This window comes from Ascaphus truei, chromosome 4 (genome assembly GCF_040206685.1).
Source record: "Ascaphus truei isolate aAscTru1 chromosome 4, aAscTru1.hap1, whole genome shotgun sequence".
Lineage (NCBI taxonomy): Eukaryota > Metazoa > Chordata > Amphibia > Anura > Ascaphidae > Ascaphus > Ascaphus truei.
Window position 1 is genome coordinate 79669960 of NC_134486.1, and position 24431 is coordinate 79694390.

Here is a 24431-nt window from a genome sequence, read left to right on the forward strand (position 1 = left end):
TAGCCCTTGTCCCCTCAGTTACTCACAAGTTCATTACAATAATTAAGCCTTTGCAAAGAAGCGTTTGCACTGCTACAAATACCACAATGCCTTCAATTTTGATTTGTCATCTCTTTCAGGTCGTAGGAGGTTTAGATATCCACAAAAAGATGGTGGTAGATGTGTGACGCTCCAGAGCAGCACCCAACACTTTTGCTTTCTTCTCCATCTCTGAAGATCTGCTCAAGACGTCCAGCAACGCTCTGTGTATTTTTAAATGGAAGTATTTTTCTCTGTGAAGCCACATTTTCCAACATGAGCCTCATGAAGCCAACTTAGTGTTATTGAACTTTTTGATTCTCTCAATAACTCAGTGTAGCATGTAAAGTCTGAAGGACAGCAAGATGGGATGAGCATATCAGTGTGGTAGAGGAAGGGAGTTGGCTTTTTATTTATTTCTTTTTATTCATCTTTTATAACGAGGAATATATATATATATATATATATATATATTCCCATTTCTTTATGTAGTAATTAGGTGGGCTTTAATTTAATATACTTAATTCAAAAATGAAAATAGAGTACAAAGTGCCAAGCAGAACATAAGCCGTTCATTACACAAATGTAAATCCTTACTTTTATTTCACACAGTTTTATAAATAGAAGAATGTATACAATTAACTGGGTCTTTGGTTAGTTTTTTTTTTTCTTAGGAATTTTTTTTTCTTCAAATGTTTGTAGATTAACGGGTTGATCAACATGTTTTGCTTCCTGTTAATCTAATTTACATATTTGTTTTTTTCTAACACAGGACACTTGTACGTTTAATTTATACGTTAATATGTTACCAGGGTTCGTCTCTTGCTTTGAAATGTAGTTTAATGTTTCTGCCAAGAGAAGAACCCTTTGTGCACATAGCAACTGCACAGTGGTTGGGCCACTTCATTCAGCTTTACCTAATTACTGAAGCGATCCACTTCATCTTTCATCACTTGTTTTGGTGAATGTAGCAGCTGCAATGAAGCCATTCTAGGTGTAACTGTCCATGTCCATAAGTGATTTAATTTATACATGGCTCAATGCTAAAAACCTATTATATTGACACTTGATATGCAGACTGCTTTTTATAAATGTGTTGGTAATATTTTTTTTCCTTCACTTAAATTTGTTGTGGTTTCACTAATGGTATTATTTAATTTGGGGAATCCAACTACTGCTGGCAGCGTAACTGGTAATAGTTAATTAATATATGTATATTGGGTATAGGAGAGGAATGCTTTGTCTATTTTGGAGGAATGTTATCCAACTGTGTTCTTCCTTATGTAATCCTTTACCTGCAAGTCATCTGTTTTTTCTTTCTGTTTATGTCCATATTACTTTGTGTGATCTAAAAGTAGCGAGATATTTTCTGCAACTTTCTCTCATCCCTTTTCTGCTGTGGTACTTACTATTGGCTGGAAGATATAAAAAAAAAAATGTTCTAGATATTTAAGACCGTACATCCTTTTGTTTGGAAGCGTATCTATAATCTTAGTTTTTTTTTTTTTACATTGTCATTGAAAGGGGCAGGTTTAATGTACCTATTAATCAAGCACCTACCTGCCATAGCTGTTCCTTCAACTGAGTGCTGCACATCATGGGCTCTGTCTGTGCGAGAGAAATCCGGGTGCTTGGTGTCCTTGCATGACATGGAGTTTTGCATGTAGATCGATTTGAAATGTTCCTCTTGTTTACATAATTTGCATTATATAAAAAAAGATAATGTTGCCAAACTTTGGTACATGTTAATGTTCAAATGAGAAATCTCCACTACATGTAACTTTCTTCCTCTGGATCAGTACGCACGGTTCATTATCCCAGCCAGTGGTTGTCTGTTCCAGTGTCAGCTGCCATGTGCTCTGCTTCAAGGGGGAACTATTCTTTTGTGAATTTGTTTTATTTTTTTTTTTTTTTTTTGTACATAAGTTGTTATAAACATTTTAGCAAATGCTTTATATTTCTCTTGCTTGTGCATATCTTGGCTGGCGTTAAAGAAATTAGCAAACATTTCCTTAATGGAGATTTTTTTTTTTTTTTAGTTTGTGGGGAAAATGGTTAATGTTGAATGTTTAATTTTTCCTCTGCATGCTATATAACTTGTAGGAACAGTAGAACTCTTCATACTGTATGAATAAAAAATGAAACTTGTTGTTTTGTCTCCTGTGTTATCATTAAATGTGCCTTGCTTAAGATGCATTCACTTTTTTTGTATAGGGGTTATTACTAGCTTGTTTCTATTTGCATTGCTGAGTTACAATGTAGAGGGATCATTAACTGAACATGCAAATTTGATGGCACTACAGTTGCCTAAAGCTCAAGAGAATTATGGTAATATGAGCCACACGGATACTGTATACTTAAGCATCCTCATTGAAATGCGTATGGTAGAAGGGTTGCTATATTTAATACGTGTTTTATACATTTTGTAAAATCAGTCCACTTCAGATGATAGATGTAGTGTTTTGGGCCTTTTCTATCTTTTAGAATTGTGGTTACCAGCTCCAGTCCTCGAATACCCAACAGGTCAGGTTAAGGACATCTCTGCATACGCACAGGTCGCTGTCATTTTGACTACCTGTGCTAAAGCAGATATTCTTATCCTGATCTGTTGAGGATTCTTCAGGACTGCAGTTACACGCTGCTGGAAGTGTGTGTGTGTGTATATATATATAAAAAAACACATTTATTTTAAGGACCGGACTTTAATTTTTCCCCTCCAAGATTACTGTTTCCTATGTCTTTAATTAACCTTCAGTTTTCCATTTGAGAAACTTTCACAGACTTTGGGGGGGGGGGGGGAAGGAAACTCTCAAATGTGAAAAACATTCTGAATTGTAGAACTCATACTTGCCATGTGCCTTTGCCTCCATTTCTATTATAGTCCAAAACTTTACTGCCAATCAAAATTTCAAACCATACATGTAGAACACATGGTATCTAGTAAATCATTCTACCTTTTATTAATTCCTGCTTTCTAAAGTATTTTTTTTTTTTTTTGGTGGCGACTAAAGTGCATAAAATGAGATCTGACCCGATCTCTAGCTAAGGGAACTTTTTCGCGGACGTACAGATGCGAAAAACATTCCGCAAGTTTAACTTTTCACATCAATGTGAAAATTCAAAGCAAAAGTTCACCTATTTGTGAATTCTCACAATTAAGCAAACATAAGAGTTAGTGTTTGAAAAAATGAGGTTTGTGTAGCAATAGTCTTTGTACAAAATTCGGCAGCCTGAACTTTGCCCATCCTTACCAATATCTTGGAGGTGCAAGCTTACCAAATATGCTACTACCAGCTTTGGGTCTGTTTTAGGTACCTACATGTTTACTAAGTGTCCTTTATTTCTGAATGCAATTTCTTTAATGCAGTGTTGGTTATTCAGTTACAAAGTGATCAATGGCCATTATTACTTTGCCCTTAACTGGCTTTTTTTAAAAAATATTTGTGCTTGTTTACTTGTCAAACTACTGTATAGGCTCAAACTTTTTTTTAAAGGTCTTGTCATTTTGTTGTAACAAACGAGGGGCAGTTTATCACTCAAGCAACAAAGTGTAGAAATAATTGAATCTGATTTATTATGAATAAGGTAAGTGATCAAATGTAAATACATCACAAAACAATACTGACATAAAGCTAATAAGGACCACTGCAAAGACAGTTTATTAAAATGGTTATCGTATATATGGATTATCAATGTGTATGATTGATGCAGATTATGTTCACCATAGTTTTAGAAATATTATGGTGAACAATCTGCAATCATTCACATTGATAATCTATACATAGGATAACTTTTAAAAGTCTTTTCAGTGTTCCTTATTAGCTATTGCCAATATTAAGTGTATTTGCACTCTGATTCACTTGTCTTGACAATTTTCTATATCTTGTGCTGGAAACCTCCCCTCTTGTTGCCCATATGTTTACTTCTGCGATTTATAGTGCATGTGCACGCGAAACATGCACTGCAAGCAGGCGTTGTCGTGACATGTGAGCGGTTTGCCCTCATTGGCTAAACTGCTCACGTGGTCATTGGGCTCAACAAATTGAGATGTGTCCAAGATTCAGCCCCTCTGGCGTGCAGATTCATTGGACTCAAGGTGCGCACCCTGTCACTAATCGCAGCCTTAGGGTCTAAGTCCCTTAACTTATGTTGCGCCTTCTCTGCAATACCATATACTTTCTGTATAAAGTCAGTGTTGGCAGTACATGTAATAATTATGAACAGCAATTAAAATTAATTTTCAAAATGGAAAGGTTTACTGAGTAGCTGTAAATAAAAGCAGCTACAGTAAAATCCTAATCTACCACACTTCACAGATGAATACCAAAACCTTTCACAAGGCTCCTAGCATAGTAATTCCAGCATGCTCAAAGTTGCTTTGACAGTTGAGGTAGAGAACATTTACTGTTAATTCTTAACAGAATTGAGTTTAACAGCAGCCACCAGTTCAAATTACCCACTGTCAGTCAGGGCAACTACAAATTTTATTTTCAGTATTGAAGTTAAAAAAAATATGCATTCATGTGGTCGCAAGGTAACCCTCCTAAACAAACTAAAGTCTTGGCTTTGACTGTAGTTATGAAGATTTTTTTGCATGATTTATTTTATGGAACTGCCACATGTTTATGGCATAATACTATCACAAGCACTGCATTTCTTGGGAATTGGCATCCTAAAGTAATTCAGTTTATAGCCAAATGACTTGTTGCTTTTCCACCATGGATGGTATGTACATGTACATATGATAGCATTTCATTGCCGTTTGAGTTTTTAAACCATGGTTGTTAAATAATGCATTTTATTTTAAATATAAGTTTAAATTTTATGAATGGTTACAGTCAACCATGTGCAAACCAACCAGCTTTGCCTTAGACAAAATTAAGACAGCCAAAGAGATGGCATCTGTCTTCAACTGCAGATGTATGCATAAGAGCACTCCAGTATTCAGCATGTGATGCGACCAATCACTTCACATCTTTATTCCAATGTTAAAAGCGTTCAGCTGCTCTGCTTGCCACAGCCCTAATATTACCATATACCTTTGATGGTGGGCTTCCTGTTTGAGAGAAATAAAACAGTAGTTAGAATATAAAGCATTATCAAAGTGACTGATGTAAGTTTAGTCATCTGTTCCCATCAAATACAGATAGCAGCTGTGAAGTGGGAGTTAAGTACTCTGGAGGGTTCTACAGTTTTGTGATAATCTAGACCAATGGTCTGCATTAGTTGGTACCCACCACTCCTGAAGTTGCAAATGTGCCCTTGGGCATAAACAGGTTGGGGAACCCTGATCTAGAGTGCTTAGATAGTCAACTGAGAAAATAGTGAATATTTATGCTGGTGATCATAAAATTCTTAATGGCAACAACTGCCTTACCTAAGATGAGGTTACAAATTGCTGTTCTTGCCATCTTGATATTTTGAAATGAGCCCAGGATGTGTATTTTCCTGTAAAATAAAATAAAAAAATTAATAGTTTATAGCTGGGATTAAAAAGTATATCTAGTGTGCCACATGGCAGTAGCTTTCAATCGGGAGAAAAAAAAATTGGAAAGAGGATGACCTGAAGGCATAGGTTTGTATTGTACAATGTGATTGCATAAGCTTAGTTCTAAAATGCATGTTAAGACATTTGTCTTTTGGGAATTATTTGATAAATGGATGTGCCAGTTTTCTATTTTTGTAATGTAAAAATAATTATTTCAGCTGCATCATAGAAAGACGTGTATATAAAAGTATGACGCATAAACGGGGTTTGTGGGCAAAGTCACAAAACACGTTTTAAAGGAACATAGGATTCACACCGCTATTGCATAAGGCTGTTTAGGGGGAAATGTATTCCTATTGTGCATCATGTACTAAGTTAAAAGGTTTTCAACAGGGGTTTCCTAGAAACCCTTGGGTTCCACAGACTTGCCTAAAGTGTTCCCTGCACTTTTCAGGTCATTTGAAAATGGTACCAAATACAGAAGAAGAGTTTACAATGCATCCAATCTGACACAATTACAGAGGGTTGGGGGTTCTGTAGAATTTCACAGTATAATTAGAGGGGTTCCCTACACAGTTAATGCACTCTGTTGTAGTGCTGCTACATAACTATCATGCATCTAGATTAAGTGTCATTTGACATTACTCACTATTTTATTACTTGCATGAACAAAGTCTCTAAAACAATAAAGCTAATAATGTTATAAGCACCCATGTTATACCCATTCAAGGCTGGTGGTATTCTCTGCAAGTTCTTAATGTTGCTAGTTCCTCTGGGGTGACAGGTTTCATACATGGGAATGCATACAATGTGGAACACTTATTTTCCACATACATCTACTAGTGTTAGACCAACTTTTGTTTACAGTTTAGGCTTACTACAGTTCTGAAAGATCTGCAAACCATTTATGGTCACGTGAAAAGTTTTACACAGGGCAGCAAGTGTCAAAGCTGATATTTGGTCTGCATTTATCTCAGACATTAACCCACAAGCAGTATGAGCTCAGAGACAGAATATGTTTATAAGAAACAGGCTATAATCATAAAATATAGGCTGGAAACTATTGCAAAAAAAAGAAGGTTTTGAATTGTAGGAGATCTAAGCCATTTAGCTCCCAAGCCTGGTCATGTTGACATTACATTTCTAAATTATTATTATTTTTTTACTAGACCTGGGGTTAATTTGTTTTGCCAAAGTCTTAACCCACATACAGGAAACAGTCAGTCCCCAGTTAGTGTTCTACTAAAACAAAAATGTCCACTACCCAACAAGACTTCCGGGTTTAGTGATTCCTGCAGCACTTCAGTGATCTCTTTTGTGCAGAGTACAGCATGCTGGAGTGTGTCTGAAATCACAAGTTCTAGTAGCTGTATTGATCCCATAGTCGCCACGCTTGTGACAGATTCTAACGCTTTACAATCGAGCATTATTGCACATGAGCTTTCAGTAACACAAAAAAGTGTTTAAAATAATTTTTAGTGGATGAAAAATCAGCTGTAAATGTTTAATAAATGCAGACTTGCTCATGCATAACTAGGTTGTTAACCTATTCTAAAAAGGTATTACCCCTTTTACATAAAAAGCCTAGCACATTTTTTTATTATGAAGTGTGGATGACATGCTAAAGCTTAACATTAATCTCCCAGCTTTTACTTCAGCTGTCTACTAGTTTGTTTGCAAAACGAACTGCTCCATCACAAGTATTTATTCCGATGCATCCTCACTGTTCTCATTAATTACACCGACAGACAATATAAACACAGCTGCACAAGGTAGGTCATGCTTGGCAACCCACTGGTAAATCAACATACTGTAGTAACAAACACTGGGCATTAATTCATTATTCTGCATGCAACTTGATCCACTCACACGCCTACTGTCCAATACTAATTTATTTTTATTTTTTCTGTATAAAAGATAGAAATTCTGCCCTGACAAATAAAATCCTTGCGAGATTTTGTTCCGATCAAAATACGCGCACACATTCCACACCAAAGTTTACACAGGGACCTTAAGCGATGACAAAAAAAATGGAAAGGTAGTGTAAATCACGATAGACTGGAAGAAAATGGTTGGTGAGAGGTGACAAACAATTGCATGATAAAGTTAGGCAGCATGGATGCCACCTTTAAAATAAATAAAATTATGTATATATACACACACACACACACACACACTTACGAATCAGCGAGAACTATCCTAGTTCTTGTGACATTTTCTATGGTGAATTTTGTCTTTCCTCCTTTTCCAGCTATTCTTCCGATAGCACGAGAAAGATGGTCACCTTTCAAAGGCTTTACTAAAATAAATAGAAAAATGTAGCATGATACACTTTCTGTACTTCTACAGATTATACTATTGTCAAACAACTCAAAGGAAACGCAGCAGGCTAAGAGTTTACCCAAAAGATTTAGGCAACAGTATGGGCTTCATGCTATGAAACAGACCTATAATCTACAGTTCAAATGCATCATATTCAAACGAGCTACAAGTACACTTACATTTTGTAAAGTATAAATCCTCCTAATCAAGAGGTTTTACTACATCACTAAACTGGAACATTTCCATGACTTAACGGTTCACAAGATGTGCGATTATGTACATATACACAGTCAATGGACAGCTGATTTGACCCAGGAGAAGGGCTTTTAATGAATACGGGTGGTTTGCAAAAAGACTGAGCTGAAAGATGCAACACACACGTGTCTCATTCACTTAATGTTCGCAATAACAATTTCTTGGTGTGGATACTAGATTTAGCCATGTAAAGTATGAACAACGAGAATTGGTGAATGGATTTAAAGAGTTCAAACTTCCAAGACTCCGTACTCCACCAACTTACCATCTGTGACTTCAAAAGATTCTAAGAAGAGATCATCCAGCCGAACCAGAGCTAAAGCATCCTATAAGAAATAAGAATAAGATTGCATCAACGTTGACGGGCAACATTAGAAATAAATATCACCCTTTAAAAACGAGGCGGTCAAGGCTTACAAGTCTGCTTTCTTACTTGGCATTTCAGGAGGAGTGAAAAAAGAAGAATGTAACAGAAATATGTAACCTCTGCGAGGTGTTGCAAATCACAGCAGGCTCCCCCTACCAAACAAGTTTATCATCACGTGACTGCTCATGGACCTTTAATCGGGATGTAGTGTTGACTCGAAGCACGAGCATATATCAGAGTATTACCCAAGTAACAGCCAACATATTTAGTTTATATACTGCCCAAACCATCTACATTATTTCAGTATTGGAAACCACCACTATAAATAACTGATTTTTCCTGTAAAAGAATCAAACAAAGACAGGTCTACATTGTTAGCCAACTAATCATTGGCTATTACAAGATTATTCATGCGAAGACCTGGATCACTATATCTATTCGCCATATAGAAATAATTGTGCTGAGCACGTCACTCCTTAAGATGCAACAATTCTTAAAAGTCAATCATCAAAAGGTGCAATGCCACATAACATCAGCCGAAATAGAAGCAAACTGAAACCCCCTCAGCAATACTACAACACATTTCTAACGGTCGCTTCCCCAATTTCAGACACTGCAAATATCGGAGTAAAAAAACACTATATCCTGATTTGTCAAGAGTTGATACCTAACCAAGGTGAGAATACTGAAAGGAATGGTGGTCAGGGCTTTACTTAAACCGTTCTAAGAAAATCTCAATAGCACAAATTTACTAGGCCCCATTACAAGTTTTTTTGCATCCATATTTATCCCAAAACAAACTCTTGCCTGCATGTTAACAAGATAGATATTTAAAAAAGTGAGGGTAAATATAACATACAAATACATGCGTTCTATCCTTGTAAAATAGCCGTTCAGTTGAATGGCAGATAAGCAATCTGTAATTTAGCGACTGACCCCAAAGACAGCAAACTGTAGTGCCAACACTACTAGGGTTACTTTGAAGACCAACTGAAGTACTGTTTGTAACTTACCTCCACTTGAAATCCCAGAATAAAAGCTTTGACAAAATCAGCAGCTTTTGTTAGTGCACCAACATCTGTTGTCTCTTTACAAGTCTAAAAATAAACAAATATACAGCATTCACATGGTCATAATGTCCACAATTTTCTGCATTCAGGGCTGAACGTTCACTGTACTTCAAATCTGACATCAAATGACTTAGCATAAAGTGGCGCAAAAAATAAAATCTTCATAGTTTTAGGTACAAATGTGCAATATTTTGTACATTAACTTTATTTTAAAGCATTTGAGTTACCTTCTTTGCACATATGGTGTTTGGGGGGGACAAAAAAAAAGTGACTATTTCCAGCATAGAAAATAAGGTGTTTTCCTCTAGAAAAGTCTCTTAAAAATGACCCTTACCTTTATTTCCACATTTCTTGTTTTTAGGTTGAACCGAACTTGAAGTTGCAAGTGCTCCACTATTGGTGTAAATATTTTCATCCAGTTGTCTTTTAAGGGGGTGTATCTGTGAGACGGGACAGGGATTTTTCTCATTTCATCTTTGTCTCCCTATAAAACAGGTGAAAACAAATATGCCAAAGTGAAACATTCAATTGATACAAACAATTGTACTGTATACAAACAAGTTGCAATGAAACGATAGCTTCCGCAAGACTTGTTTTGTGGATCATGCTACATACAGTTTTTATTTCGGCCATGTTAAGCAATACAACGGATGAACATTTTACACATTTTTTAATGTAATATCAAGACTGGTGTAATGATTATAACTAAACATCAGCATGTCACTATAGATATCATTGTGCAGTTTTTAATTGATTTTAGTGGCTATGGCCTTTTATTAGGGTTTGGCATTTTGCTACAAGGTTGACCAGCCTAAACGCTCTATAACTAGCAAGCCATGTTGGTCACACCTTACTTACACATACTAATGTCAAGCAAGCGAACATGTCCATGGGGTTGGCCTTGGAAGTAAAGAAATGGAAGGTTCAGAAGTGTGATGTACACCAAGGAATAATTGTGCAGGATTTGTATTTAAAATGGACTGAAGCTTTGGTGAAGGTGGCTTCAAATGTAAAGCAACAACCAGTATAGCAGATGTATTTTAATTTACAATGACAAGCACTACTACAATTGACTATGAACCAGTTCAAGCTTATAAAGCAGGGGGGAAAATAGACATTACACGTCGTTTTATTATTACGATGCTCTATATATTTTTTTTTTTTAACCAGACTGGACTACAATGAGATTTAACCACAGAAAATACATATATATGCTGAAAGCCTCACTTTCCCTTCCAAGAGATCACATTGATATTCGTGCTCTTTTACACACATCTCTTATTAAGAATTGACCATGTCAGGCTGAGCATAATAAAACATTTCAATGATGCATGCCAGTGCTTTGTCCTCTTGTTTAAAAAGGCAGCATATATGGGGGTATTATGCCAAGTACTTTTCCATGGTAGCTCTGTCCATACACAGAGCAGGAAACAGAAGGGAAACACGTGCGTTTACACCGGCAAAGTGTGTCATTTGTCATTCATTCTTCAAGCTTCTTGCCCTGCTGCACACAACCTACCATCAGCTTTTCCCCGGAGATAGGGGGGAAGGCCGGCCGCTTGCTGGGCTGTTCCCCGGTGTCCATGGCCGGTCCCTTGGCCGCCCTCCTCTTTCTGCTCCTCACGCTGGTGAAGCTCTCCCCGGACGTGCCCGCGCTCTCAGTCTCCATCCCGCCGCGAGTTCTACAGTCCCGCGGAGTTACCGGATCAATGTTACACCCGCGCGACACTCGGTGGCCACACGTGCAGTCCTGATGCCATCCGGGTCAAGAAAAAGAAGGGGCGGTACCACACCTTGTCAATACGCGGCGCTAATAGAGCCTTTTCTCAATGACGTCACCCACAAGGACCCCATGATGTCATATCCTGCCGGACATCATAGAGGCATCCTACCTGCCGCCTGATAGCAAAAGTATTTACTGCGATGTCTTGCTACTCGCAGGTCTCTGGGTGCTGACGTGCGCATCGCCCTCACTTCCCACCGCGCGTAGCCAACGCAGTATATCAATACGAAGGAAACAAGGACATTAAAATTTCTTTAAATGCTACTTTTATATCAGGCGTACAAAGGGACAGCTAAACATTTGGGGTCCTGGGAACGTTGGTTGGTGACGGTTGTATGAGTGGGAGGAGCCTCTCCCCCGTGTTAGTTACAGTGGTGTGAGACTTGCACACACATATATATAGTATATATACACACACACACACATATATACATATACATATATATATATATATATATATATATATATATATATATATATATATATATATATATATAATAGAAGCTGTTGTATCGTCACTAGTGCATCATGTTCTCCTCCCCTCTGGAGAAACCTCAGATCATCATTCACGCCCAGAAGTCGGTGAACTACACGCTGTTTGACTGCAAGTGGATCCCATGCAGCGCGAAGTTCGTGTGCCTGGGGAACCTGGCCCGGGGCGGCGGGATCCTGCAGATCTACGAGATCCAGCACGGGGAGGCCCAGCTCGTCCGAGAGGTCAGCTCTTACTGCGGTGGGGGTTCGGGGGGCGATGGTGAAACAACCCACTTTAAAACAGCAATTGCACCCCATACAAAAAAAATGAAGTCAAACTATGACCTGAGGGTTCATGCTGTGCTGATCTGTGTCTAACTTAGAAAAATCGTATTTGTATTTATTTTTGTTGAGTTTTCACCAGTTTATTATTTCGCTGGCATCAGCTGTTACTATAGCAACCTATGTGGTGTGAATGACAGTGGCCATTGTAACCTGCCAGGGAGGCAATTGATATCTCCATAATTCAACAAGGGAGGAAGTTCTAAAAACCGCAGCAAATATACTTTGTAATTGTAAAAAGGAGACTTTCCTTCTTACTTTTTTTTATGTTGAGCAGATTGTTGTTTTAATTAAGATGCAATATGTTTTTTTTTAAATTTATGTACATCAATGTTTTGGTCCCTGCAAGGCATCTTTTCCCCCTCCTCCTTACCTTGGTTCCGGCGTTCTGACGTCACCAGAAGGCGTCTGAGCCAGGGTAAGTGAAGTTACAAAGGCCTTCGCCGCTCCCCCTGTATTTAATTTAAATGCCTTCGGGAAGCGTGTGTGGCCTCTGTAACCGCTGCCCCCCGCAGAGAATCTCAGGCAGTGCGCCCTCCAGTTTGCGCACACTCAGTTTGCGCACCCCTGCTGTAATGGACCTTTCTTAAGATACAGTGATTAAACGTGAGGAAGAAAAAAGAGGGAACAAGGAGCTTCTAGTGTGGAGGGACTGAATGATAGCTCAAACAATATATATATGTATATGGTTGTCGTCACTCCCGGTTGTCGTCCCTTCTGGTTTCGCGGAAACAGAATACAATCCGGATCTCTTGGGCAGATCTCTGGCAGGCATTGTGGTCAAATCAACGCGTTTCGCCTGGCAATTGGCTTCATCAGGAGTCAACGACAACTGGGAGTGACGACAACTGGAAGTGTCGTAGGAGGAGACGTCGGATCCCAGACGGCCGGTTTGGTCGCTGAGTCCAGGACAGCTATACTTCTACATGCCTATGCGTTATTAACACTATGTAAGTGTATATTTTAATTATTTTATAAAACCTATTGGTACAGTTCACACCGTGGTTTGCTTCTGTCTATTCTGAGACCACCACACCATTGGAGAATCTGTAGAACTCCACATCACGAGTCTCCAGGTTAAACACCTACCCACCCTTAACCAAACAAAGATTTGGGAATTGCTGGTTTAATTTGAAAGAAATGTGCGCCCCCATCTCATAGAAATTGCACAGCAATATCATCTTCAGTTGAAGGACGTTATTGCATTATGTTCTACTGTTTTGCTTCTTATACACGGTGACAACTGCGCTCCCCATTTTTTTCGCGACACCATTTTATGTGAGGACCCATATATAGCCACATGTAAAAACGGCGCACAAACTTACAGTATGAGTGGCTTAAAACAGATCAATTGGACATCTGGAAATCGCCAATCTCTGTGTGGCAATCAGGACACAACTGGAAGTCTATTCCCAAATTGGTAAATAATTAAACTGTGGCATGTGTAATTAATGACAGAATAAAGTTAGGAAGCACTCATGTGATCTTCTTTAAATGTTGATTACATTTATTTAAGTGGTCGACATTTCTGTCCTTACCTCAAACCTTTCTCAAGAGAGAGATCCCAGGTAAGGGCCGAAACGTCCAACACTTAGATGTATATTATTAAATATGCATATATATCAAATATTCCATGCATTTCTAACCAACATCTGGTAGCACAGGGTTAAAGGTGCTGTCCCTGATCAGTTCAATATGTGTGTGGGATGTATATGGTGCAAAGTGCGGGAAAAGTAGTACAGTATTTGTTTCCTGCCTCATAGAGCTTCAAATGTAGTTTGTAGGAAGGCCTGCCCGAAGTCCAAAGCAAATTACATTTACCTACACCTTCTCTCACACTGCCTTAACTTTCACCCTGACGCGCCCGTCAGTGTGACGTTCTCAGTAGGTATCACTTATAAGCTACCAATTATCTGCAAACTGCTTTATAACGCACCCCTCAACACGGTGACAATGAATTTGCTGTTACTTATCTCTCAAGTTTGGTTTCCTTACAAAACAAGTACAGTATGTATTATAGTATTCTGTATAGTGAAAAAATAGGTGCAAAACCAGCGCTTATGCAAACAAATAATAATATAAAAGCAACCTTAGATAAAGTGTCCAATAGGTAGTCCTGGAGCTGCCTAAAGAGATTGTTCTGGTATCATTCACCCAGACTTGGAATTGTGGAAAAAGGCAACCTCTGGCGCTGAGGAAAGGATATGGAGTGGATAGAGGACGCAATTCTTCTTTTCACCAATGACCTCAGGAGAAAAGAGGAAGACAAAACATGCAGAAAGCCTGCAATGGTGCATTACCCAAGGAAAATAGATGAAAAAAGAGCAATTTATTACAATATAAAAATAACCATTAAAAATGCAATGTTACACATAAAATATATGAGTGCCTCGGCACTAGACCAATAGATCTTCCAACTTGCTCCGCCTTGATAAAAATTGGAATCCTACTCACCAGAAGTGAATAGGACATGTGCACTGGTTTAAAGGTCTTTTCCGCCGGATCAGCCGTTCGCCGTGGGGTGCAATACGTCTGCTTCTGAGGGAGGATCAGCTTCTGTGCTCCGTGAAGAATTGCTGCCGGAGAACACTCGATCAACGCTCGATCAACTCCTCCGCTGACGTCACCCGTGAATGTCCACTGCTACGGTGTCCCTGAGGTGCCAGAAAACCTTCAAAGCAAATTACATTTACCTACACCTTCTCTCACACTGCCTTAACTTTCACCCTGACGCGCCCGTCAGTGTGACGTTCTCAGTAGGTATCACTTATAAGCTATCAATTATCTGCAAACTGCTTTATAACGCACCCCTCAACACGGTGACAATGAATTTGCTGATACTTATCACTCAAGTTTGGTTTCCTAACAAAACAAGTACAGTATGTATTATAGTATTCTGTATAGTAATTATAAGTATTATAATATTCTGTAAAATGTGTTGTCCTGCTTTTTGCATTTAGACTTTCAGGCCTTTTCATGTAAATTACACACACAGATGTAAAACTACAAATTTAAGGGAGCAGTTCCCCCTGTTTTTTTTGCCACCCTATCCCCTTTTTTTCTTCTTTTTTTACATGTAAAGGAATAAGGGGGTCTTCAGAGCTGAATTTAATTTATTTAATCTCTAGAGAGTCCCTCCTGGTTACCGAGACACTTACCAGGAAAGGTGCCTCGGGACTGTCCCCTCCAGGCAAAACAAAATGGATGTTTAAATCCCCCGCGTGACGCGGGCTAATAGGAAGCTGCGATGTCGTCTATTGCGGCTTCTCTTTTTATCCGCGTGAACACAAGAGATTTAAACCTCCATGAAGTACCAGCGCTATCTGCCCCGGTAAGTATCTCAGGAAGCAGGAAGTCCTGTGAGCTTTTTGCCAACTTTTCTTGGTAAATTAAGATTTGTTTTGTTTTTACATTTTGAACATGTTCCCTGAATGAGATGTGTTAGTCAGGTGTTTCCTCTTTCTTTATCCCACTCCTATTGGGAGGTCCAGTAGTTCTCGAAAGAGAGTGGATAGGGCCCGCTCTTTCGGTAAGGCCCTGCTCAACACACAGCGACATCACACCCGAGAAAATGGGTCCTCGTAAACATGTACAACTGTTGTAGGTTGTGATTCTGTTTCTGGGGCCGACGTGTGTTCTTAAGAGATTAATTATAGTGTGAAAAGTTTTCAATAACTGTATGTGTCTCCTATGCCAAGGTAATCGGCTTCTTTAGATAGATTAATGTACCCCTTGAAGTCATCATTTTGCTTATGTTTCCTGTAGAAAATTAATAAATAAAAAAAATGATCGGGTCCTATGGAGTTCACTAGCTACTCCTCGTGCTGCCCTCTTAATTGTTCAAAGGAGCAGTCCTTCTTAGGACCAAATGGCAGTGACTTATAGTTAAGGGGTGGGATCTGTGTGATTTACCCAGATCTGATACCTGTAAGTACTTTTTAATCATTTAACATGGTGAACTGAGACCTGGGAGGGGTTTGTTTTCCCCTGTCTACTCCATTTTGTGTCTTCAACAACTAACTCCTCTCTGACCAGGACAAAGTGACCTAAGGCCCGTAATATAGTGGGCGCGTGGCAGTTATAGTTGGCTGTGGTTAGCCAGCCATTGTATACTAGGGCTGCGCACGCGCACGGGAGTGAGCGTGGAGCCGGGCAATAGCAGGGAAGACTCCGAAAAGTAAATATTCGCGCCGCTATGTATGTGTGTGCACAATATTAATAAATAATTTATTCTAACAGCATGTCTTTTTTTTAATACACATACACACACACACACACAGCTTCCACAGTGACACACACACACACACACTACCTTCCAAGCCTGTCGCTCACAGCAGCGCGCACCCACTATATTACGGGCCTAAGGGTAAAGCAAACTCTCACCAATTCAGAGGCACCTAAGTAATCAAATGTGTAATTAATTTACAAAGAATCAAAAGCAAATATTTATCTTTAGCAATGTTAGATTAGTTTAATGAAGCCAATTATATTAAGGTCTCTACAAAAGGTAGTTTTTTGTCCGGCTAAGTGGGATTGCACCTTGATGCCTACCTTTATAAAGATGACCACATAATTACTTTACACATAAAGAACAAAATAAAAAACATGCATTGACAATTTACCTGTAGATGTAAACATTCTGATCAGGAAAGAAGCAGAAACACTTTTAAGCATTTGGTTGCCCTAGAAACATTAAAAGTTAAAACATTCTCGTGTATTTTTTGTTTGTTTTACGGTAACATAAGACACCCCTATTGCCTGTTTCAGTAGGTTTCCTTCCGACTTAGCACCATTTAGTAAGTGTTCAACCTTTCAACTATCGCCAATATGAAACGGTGACATGCTTGTGGTGAATGAGTTAAAAAGGTGATGTTATTCAAAATACCTGCGTCTCTTAACATGAGAGCTTCTTCTTTTGATCCTACATTTACCACCTTGAAGGCCTGTTCCTTTTTAAAAAAAAACAACAACAAAGAAACTCCACGTAGACTTAATAATCTGTTTTGATTTAGTTGTCCCAGGTGCTTTGGGGAAAGCTCAATCCTACAGGGAGCATTACACAAAAACGTTCTTGCTTTTACCAGGCCAGCTGGCACCTTGGGTAGATGCGTAAACACTTCTGAGCCCAGCTGACTTCTAAGAAGAACAATAACTTAATGATGTATGTCCTAAGATGGGCAGTGTGGATAGCACTTTTCACTAATGGGCTGGGATTCACTAAGCCCTGATGCAGGGTAACGCATCCAGATGGGGTGTTCATTGGCATTGACTTGATTGAGTAGCAGTTAACACTGCATTGGGGTGCAATACCCCTATCTGCGCTGAGTGAGTCTTCCCTTTGGCTTGTAATGTACTGTGAGGTGGCTTCCCTGATACTGGAGAAGGTTGTCGTCCCATTTATTTGAATGGAGCTGATCTCTTCTCTGGAACTGGGAAGCGGCTTCACAGCATATTGAATGGTGGCCGTTGTTTTAATATATGTTATTACAAGGACATCTTTTTAGAACTTCATGGATAAGTGACCTTTTTTTGGAATGGTAAAAAGAGCCACTAAATGTTGGGTAGCGTGTCGCGAAAGCAACAATAAGAACTTTCATTCAAACACCTCTTTAACGAAGTACATGGGTATCTCAGCTGGCTGATGCTATACATCGCAAATGCACGGCCCCCTGCAGACGCACTCGCCATAACACCCTCCTACTGTCTCTGTAAGTGCTTCCTAATTACCACTTAGACTGTAAGCTCTTCGGGCAGGAACTCCCTTTCCTATTGTTTTATGTCTGAAGCGCTTATTCCCATTATGTGTTATAATATTATGTCACGTGTATTACTGCTGTGAAACGCTATGTAACTGGATGGAGCTATATAAAAACATACATACATACTGCACATACATTCAATTTAGGAAAATAAATAGAAGTAAAAGCAAATGATTGTAATGGTCTGAAGGTGAGTGGATGCGTGTTAACCCTCTCGTGCCATAAGTATGCCTACATAGATAGAGGGAGAAATGTCATTGTTTGCTCATAGATAAATCATAAAAGGGCATATTTGTCAAATATTCTATATCAACTTTGTTTGTATATCCTACAGATTGAAAAGGCAAAACCTCTCAAATGTGGAACATTTGGTGCAAGCTCTTTACAGCAAAGACATTTAGCCACTGGTGATTTTGATGGAAACCTCAATGTATGGTGAGAAAATTCTCTAGTAGCCAGACATAATACACCCAGACAAATGTTCACTTCGTTTCTCTTAAGCATTAGCTGGTAACTGGGAATCAAATGATATTTTGCTAATAGAATGATCTGTTCCTTAGAACGGTGTACTCCTGTTATAATAACTATGAATGTAGCACACAGTAGTGATGTACAATGTTGCACTGGTTCATCATGCATAGATTTGCTAAATCTTTAATGGTTATGCTGCCTATTTCTCACTTTCACATAAATGTATTTTTGCTGCATTTCGATGACTTCCAGGGAGCGCTGTGAAAATGACAAATAATTTAACACGTTGCAATGAAAAATCTTAACATTTTAGAAACGTTTCAAGACATTCAAAAACCAAGGGGCTAAATGTTATCGCAGAGTAAGATATTGGCTCTTAACATTGCGACTCCTTGGTAATTATGTCTTATAAGTACCATTGTTATAGGGAATTTGGTTAGCAGTATCTAAAATAAGCCCTGCTTATACCTATTCTAAGTGTGTTTTAAGACAGGCCTCCTACACTTTTAAGCCAGGGGTAGCAAACGCCACTCCTCAAGGGCCACCACCAAGCCAGGTTTTCAGGATATCCCTGCTTCAGCATAGGTGGCTCAATTGGCGGCTCAGTCATAATCTTCTATATCCTGATGTATTATATTGCTGCTTGCCAGCCCTGACAGATGTCAGACACATGCACTTCATATAAAGCTCCAGAAAAAAACCCTAGATAGTGGTACTAAATTATAACACATAAAAACTGCAATTTCCATATACTGTATGAGGAGATATTCTTTGACTCTTTAAACCAGGGGTGGCCAACTCCAGTCTTTGACTGAGCCACTGATTGAGGTACCTGTGCTGAAGCAGGGATATCCTGAAAACCTGGCTTGTTGGTAACCCTTGAAGACTGGAGTTGGCCACCCCTGCTTTAAACCATCAAATAATAAAGCATTGAAGGGACACCCGTTCTGTGTGCTTTGAAATGTTTCTGTTTACGTACATCGTTGGTGAATCATATATTTCTCTGTCTCTCTAGGAATTTGGAAGCTGCTGAGACTCCAGTGTACTCTGTGAAAGGCCACAAGGAAATAATAAACTGTATAGATGGAGTGGGGGGTTTAGGCATTGGGGACGGAGCCCCAGAAATTGTCACCGGGAGCCGTGACGGTAAATCTCCTCTTTATTGCTGGGCTTCTTATGGCGAAATGTTTCCAAAGTATAATTCTGCACCTCCGTTGATTTAAAGTGTTCTATGCCCTTGACATTTATGGCTGGCACCTCTAGACCCTAAAGAAGGAAAACTCAACCTATCAATCACGCGCTGTAAGTGAAGAAAACACATTAAAAATAGGAATGTAAAGAAAAGGCTCCTGTGCCAAGTGGGATATGAATGATTCACCATTGAATAAATGATTTATTTTTGCAGCTCTTTTGTCAGACATGAGGTCACCTAAGATCACAAGCGACATGAAAATCTAATTTAGTCAGTGGCCCTCAATATAAAGTGATAAAGTAACGCACCAGCAGATCTCCCAATGTGGTTTAAATTAGTGGGGGGAAAAGTAATAAAAAAAAAACCCCCACTATATAGTCAAATCAATTCAACTGTTTTGTTTTATTAAAATCATATACAGTTAGTGCAATGGGTTAATAAAAATCCTATATGTAAGGAAATCTATACTTATTTTGTTAGTAAGTTCTTCCAGGTTTTAGTCATATTGTTAATCTGTCCCCAGGTGCAATGTGGGAAGGGGGAGGATTGGTGCTTCTTGTTCCACAGCAAGTAAATGATCTGCATCTGCGTCCCAAATTGTGTGATACCATTTTTATTAATAATATAAAAATATATATATAAACCGTATTGCACTCACGCGCATGTTAGTATTAACTAGCATATAGAAATTGCTCAGAGGTCCCTATGATGTTCTGCCTCTTGCTTCCTCCGGCGTTTTCTGCTGCGCGCTGAAGCTGTGACGGGTGTTGCGGTGTCGGAGGCAAGTGATGACACAGTGGGGGGGGGGGGTGCGAAAGCAAGGCTTGGTCCAAAACTGGCGCCCCTACGCGTTTCACTGGCGTTGTTCCGGCTACATCAGGGGTGGGTGGGGAATGCTATCTTGTCTGATTACAAGAGTCCCTCTTGTAAGTGAAAAAAGGAAATGTCAGAATTTTTCTTAACCTATTTAACACGGCGGTTTGTTAACCATTGTCTAATAGTCCTACATACCGTTCTTCTCACGGTTGGATATTTCTTAACTGCTATTTTAGGAACAGTGAAGGTGTGGGACACAAGGCAAAAAGATACCCCTGTTGCTAATATGGAACCAATGGAAGGAGAAACAAAGAGAGATTGCTGGGCAGTGGCATTTGGTAAGTAATAATAATTTCAGATAGTTTTATAGTTAATTTGACACTGTAACGATACTGCTCCATTTATACAAATCCATTTGAGATATGACACAGATTGGCTTTTTTGTCAAGCAGAGCATACCTAAAACCTTTATTCTCTAAGCATGGGCAGGCTAAAAACTACTCAATGATTTGCATTGTACATCTCATTTGGAATCCTAACATTCATTTGACACAGGCCTAAATCAGCTACGTACAGAATATGCTATCAGAGCAAAGCTGTTTAGTTTTCATAGTGTTCAAACACCCTTGTGTTTACAAAAACATATATTAGGTACTTCTACAAGTAAAGGACGTGTGTGATGTTTGAATACACCCTGAATTCAAAATATGTCTCTCTTAAATGTCTTTTATTTAAGGCCATGCCTTCAATCAGCAAGAGCGCATTGTATGTGCTGGATATGACAATGGTGACATTAAACTGTTTGATCTGTGCAACATGTCTGTCAGATGGGAGACCAACATTAAAAATGGGGTAAGGTCATCACTTTCATATAATCAGAAGTGTGGGAGGGGTGTTTGTGACTGTACGGTGACCTGTATGTGAGATTTAAAAGTGACAATATAATTTTTCCATTTCATTAAAATGAAACAATGGTGCACTAAGACCCCTACACAGTATGTGAAGGAAGATCTCCGTGCTTGGGAGTAGGAAAGACACACAAACACCCACTCCACTATTTATTTGTTTATTTATTTATTAGGAATACACATTCCTACACCCTCAGTCACGTTTTTTATTTATAGCTATTAAAAAAATAAAATATATATATATGTATATATATATTCTACGGATTGCATGTTACTTTGTAGGTATCGCAAGATCTTGCGTGTAATATAGGAGTTTTATTTTGCCTCTCCAATGGATGCTTTTTGTAGGTCTGCAGTGTGGAGTTCGATAGAAAGGACATCATTATGAATAAATTAGTTGCCACTTCGCTGGAAGGAAAGTTTCATGTTTTTGACATGAGGACGCAGCACCCAACAAAAGGCTTTGCATCCGTCTCAGAAAAGGTAATTTAACCTTTTTGCTTCTAAGGCTGCACTTATAGTGACAGCGACACCACGTTGCGTCAAAACAAATGCATTGTCGCCGGCGCTTATTGTGGACGTGACCGCGATGGCGCGACGGCGCTACCAAAATTGTGGTAGTCAATCCAATTTCTTGGATTTTCTATAAAAGAAACAACAAATGTCAGTGTTTCTCTGCTGCTTGAGGTTTTTGTGATTTGTAACATGTATGTGAACCCTTTTTTTAAACTAGGCTCACAAATCCACTATGTGGCAAGTTCGACATTTGCCTCAGAACAGAGATGTCTTCATGACAACTGGAGGTGCTGGAAATCTCCATCTTTGGAAATAGTAAGTGACCGAATTTGACCTCTATAAGTAACTGACAACTAGCAAGGGCCATCAACAGGTCAGGTTTTAAGGATAACCCTGCATCAGCACAAGTGACTCAGTCAGAAGGACTAAGCCACCTGTGCTGAAGCAGGGATATCCTTAAAACCTGTCCTGTTGATGGCCATTGAGGACTGGAGTTGGCCACCCCTGTTCTACCGTGATTGTTGCATGAATAATAATTTGCTTAATGATACATGGTTGCAGAGGTTTACCTGGGACTGCCCCTTGTTTAGGGGATCCCATCCTCTTTTGTGTATTTACCTAAAACCATGCAACACCTGCACGAGCTGCTACTCGCTGTAGGTGGACTTTTGCACGAGGTGTAGGTGGACATTTCTTTGAAACGTCATCTTTACAAGCTTGCAACTATTGGTGCTCGCAAAGGAGGAATTAGCCACCACTAACTTCCTTTCATCCCATTACACTTTATTTAGTAGTCTGTGCCCTGATGTGCTTTAGTTTGCTACTATTGCTTCCTACTAGTGAAAGGCCACTTGAAGGAAGGCGAGCCTGACACAAAGATGTTTCTCAACGTCGATTTTGTTTTCTTTAAGCACAATTGGAGTTAATGGTACAGCTATGCTCCCCGTTGTGACAAGGACAAGTACCCTGGTCTAGACAAAGAATTGCTCTCTAAGTACCAGTGTATATATACTTCTAAGCAACATTAACCCTACATCATTCACACCACATCATACACATGTCATATTCCACCCAGGCTTTATTGTATTGTATGTCTTTATTTATATAGCGCCATTAATGTACATAGCGCTTCACAGTAGTAATGCACGTTGTAATCAAATAAATAACAGATCATGGGAATAAGGGCTTCAGACATAAAAGTAACATTAAGGAAGAGGAGTCCCTGCTCCGAGGAGCTTACAGTCTAATTGGTAGGTAGGGAGAACGTACAGGGACAGTAGGAGGGAGTTCTGGTAAGTGCATCTGCAGGGGGCCAAGCTTTATGTATCGTGTCCAGTATTATCCACAGTGTTATTCATATGCTTTATCTTTTGTAAGCACTTTCCTCTTCATTCTGTGGTTTATGCAAGAGCTGGGTGGTCTTGTTTCTGTGTTAGCAGATTTTTGGTTTGCCAGCTAATTATGTAGCAAACATCTTTGTCAACAGCCAAGGTCAGTTTAGCGATAAACTTTGTGCTGTTCTCACCACTTTCATGCAGGTGTGTTTGCCTATACTTTTATTAGACATCGTGCTTATCTTCTTCAAAGTCCGTGCATTAAAAAAAATGAACCCATCCCTTCCTGGTTCATAATGGCAGTTTAATCACATTCCTCGGTCTCTTATTTTGACCTCTTTATGGAGGTCTTACAGTCCAAAGTACAACAATATAAAAAAAACAACTGAAAAATCCTATACATGTGCAATGTAAGTAGAAGAATATATGATTAGTAAACCATAGTACTGTATAGTAATGGCATGCTATACAAACAGATAAGCATGTGTAGATACATGCTAGTATAACAAAAATGTAAATCCGGCAGAAGGTGCAGCTCTCCCTGATACATGAGTATTGGGGCATGTCCATAGTGAATGTGTGCACGCGCGGCGCCACGCTCGCCGGCAGCACGGGCAGAGGCAACGGGGAGGTGTGTCGAGGGTGCAACCGTGACGGCACGGAGCTGGTTCTCCCTCATTGGGCTAACCGCTCACGTGACCCGGCTGTCACACGGCAAAGACAAACAATTTCGTCTCGCCACGCATGGGCCGCCTCGCCGCTCATGTACGCGCGCACTATGCGCATTGGCCTCCATTGATTTGGATGGCGCTTGCGCCGTCGGAACCAGTATGGACGCAACCTTATGCTTCTTTTCCCAATCCTTCCTTTCTCCCCCCTTGGAACACAATCTGTCACTAAAAGCAATATGCACTAGTTTTAGCATGTGGTCTGGTAGTTAGAAAATCGTGGTCTTATAGCAACACACTTTATCAATGTTGGACGTTCAAAATAAACAGCAAAAATATGTTTCTACTGAAAAGAAAAGTAATTCCAGCTCTGAGCGTTTATCTGCACTGGGTGTATGCTTCACTAGCTGCAATTATACAATACATCCACCCACTTTGGTAACTGTATGATCATTATTCCTGCATTATTGTTAATTGCTGAGATAAAATATGAGCAATATTTGACAGTAGTTTTAACTTGTAATTCATTAATGTATTCTTTTGCCATGCTGATAATTTTGCTTTGGCCAACTGGCAAGTGATATCTGTGATTCAGTAAATGTGTTCTTTGCAGAGACTGGTTTATTAAAGCACTTTGTCTCCTTTCTA

The 24431-nt window shown here is 39.3% G+C and overlaps 3 protein-coding genes across 5 annotated transcripts in view; 2 read left to right on the forward strand and 1 right to left on the reverse strand.

The window, feature by feature from the left end:
- Nucleotides 1-2169, forward strand: part of PPP3R1 (protein phosphatase 3 regulatory subunit B, alpha) — a 40752-nt gene extending 38583 nt beyond the window's left edge. For both annotated transcript variants that reach the window (XM_075596092.1, XM_075596093.1), the window contains one exon: nucleotides 120-2169. In XM_075596092.1, coding sequence (XP_075452207.1) covers nucleotides 120-167 — 48 coding nt within the window. In that variant the 3' untranslated portion in view covers nucleotides 168-2169. The remainder of the gene's footprint in view (nucleotides 1-119) is intronic.
- Nucleotides 2170-3453: 1284 nt separating this feature from the next.
- PNO1 (partner of NOB1 homolog) lies at nucleotides 3454-11329 on the reverse strand. 2 transcript variants are annotated; one of them, XM_075596090.1, is made up of 7 exons: nucleotides 11040-11328; nucleotides 9855-10004; nucleotides 9464-9547; nucleotides 8349-8409; nucleotides 7688-7805; nucleotides 5396-5466; nucleotides 3454-5074 (listed from the first exon to the last, which is right to left on the reverse strand). In XM_075596090.1, the coding sequence occupies exons 1-7, from the start codon at nucleotides 11187-11189 to the stop codon at nucleotides 5007-5009; spliced, it is 702 nt and encodes a 233-aa protein (XP_075452205.1). In that variant the 5' UTR covers nucleotides 11190-11328; the 3' UTR covers nucleotides 3454-5006. The 2 variants fall into 2 exon arrangements, with proteins under 2 accessions (XP_075452205.1, XP_075452206.1); XM_075596091.1 differs by lacking the exon at nucleotides 9464-9547 and having other exon boundaries at nucleotides 11040-11329.
- A 299-nt stretch (nucleotides 11330-11628) lies between these two features.
- Nucleotides 11629-24431, forward strand: part of DNAAF10 (dynein axonemal assembly factor 10) — a 13386-nt gene continuing 583 nt past the window's right edge. The window contains exons 1-7 of the mRNA XM_075596089.1: nucleotides 11629-12020; nucleotides 18213-18313; nucleotides 19365-19495; nucleotides 20594-20695; nucleotides 21094-21209; nucleotides 21614-21748; nucleotides 21999-22096. Of these exons, the coding sequence (XP_075452204.1) occupies nucleotides 11832-12020; nucleotides 18213-18313; nucleotides 19365-19495; nucleotides 20594-20695; nucleotides 21094-21209; nucleotides 21614-21748; nucleotides 21999-22096 (872 nt within the window). The 5' untranslated portion in view covers nucleotides 11629-11831. The remainder of the gene's footprint in view (nucleotides 12021-18212; nucleotides 18314-19364; nucleotides 19496-20593; nucleotides 20696-21093; nucleotides 21210-21613; nucleotides 21749-21998; nucleotides 22097-24431) is intronic.

Bases quoted from the DNA above. Each gene is read 5' to 3' on its own strand.
- PNO1 (XM_075596090.1), bottom strand. From the start codon at position 11,189: ATGGAGACTGAGAGCGCGGGCACGTCCGGGGAGAGCTTCACCAGCGTG. The intron at 10,005-11,039 runs GTAGGTTGTGTG...CCTGTTTTATAG, and splicing joins TCTCCGGGGAAAAGCTGATG to GGAGACAAAGATGAAATGAG. The intron at 9,548-9,854 runs GTAAGGGTCATT...GTTTATTTTTAG, and splicing joins CAAGAAATGTGGAAATAAAG to ACTTGTAAAGAGACAACAGA.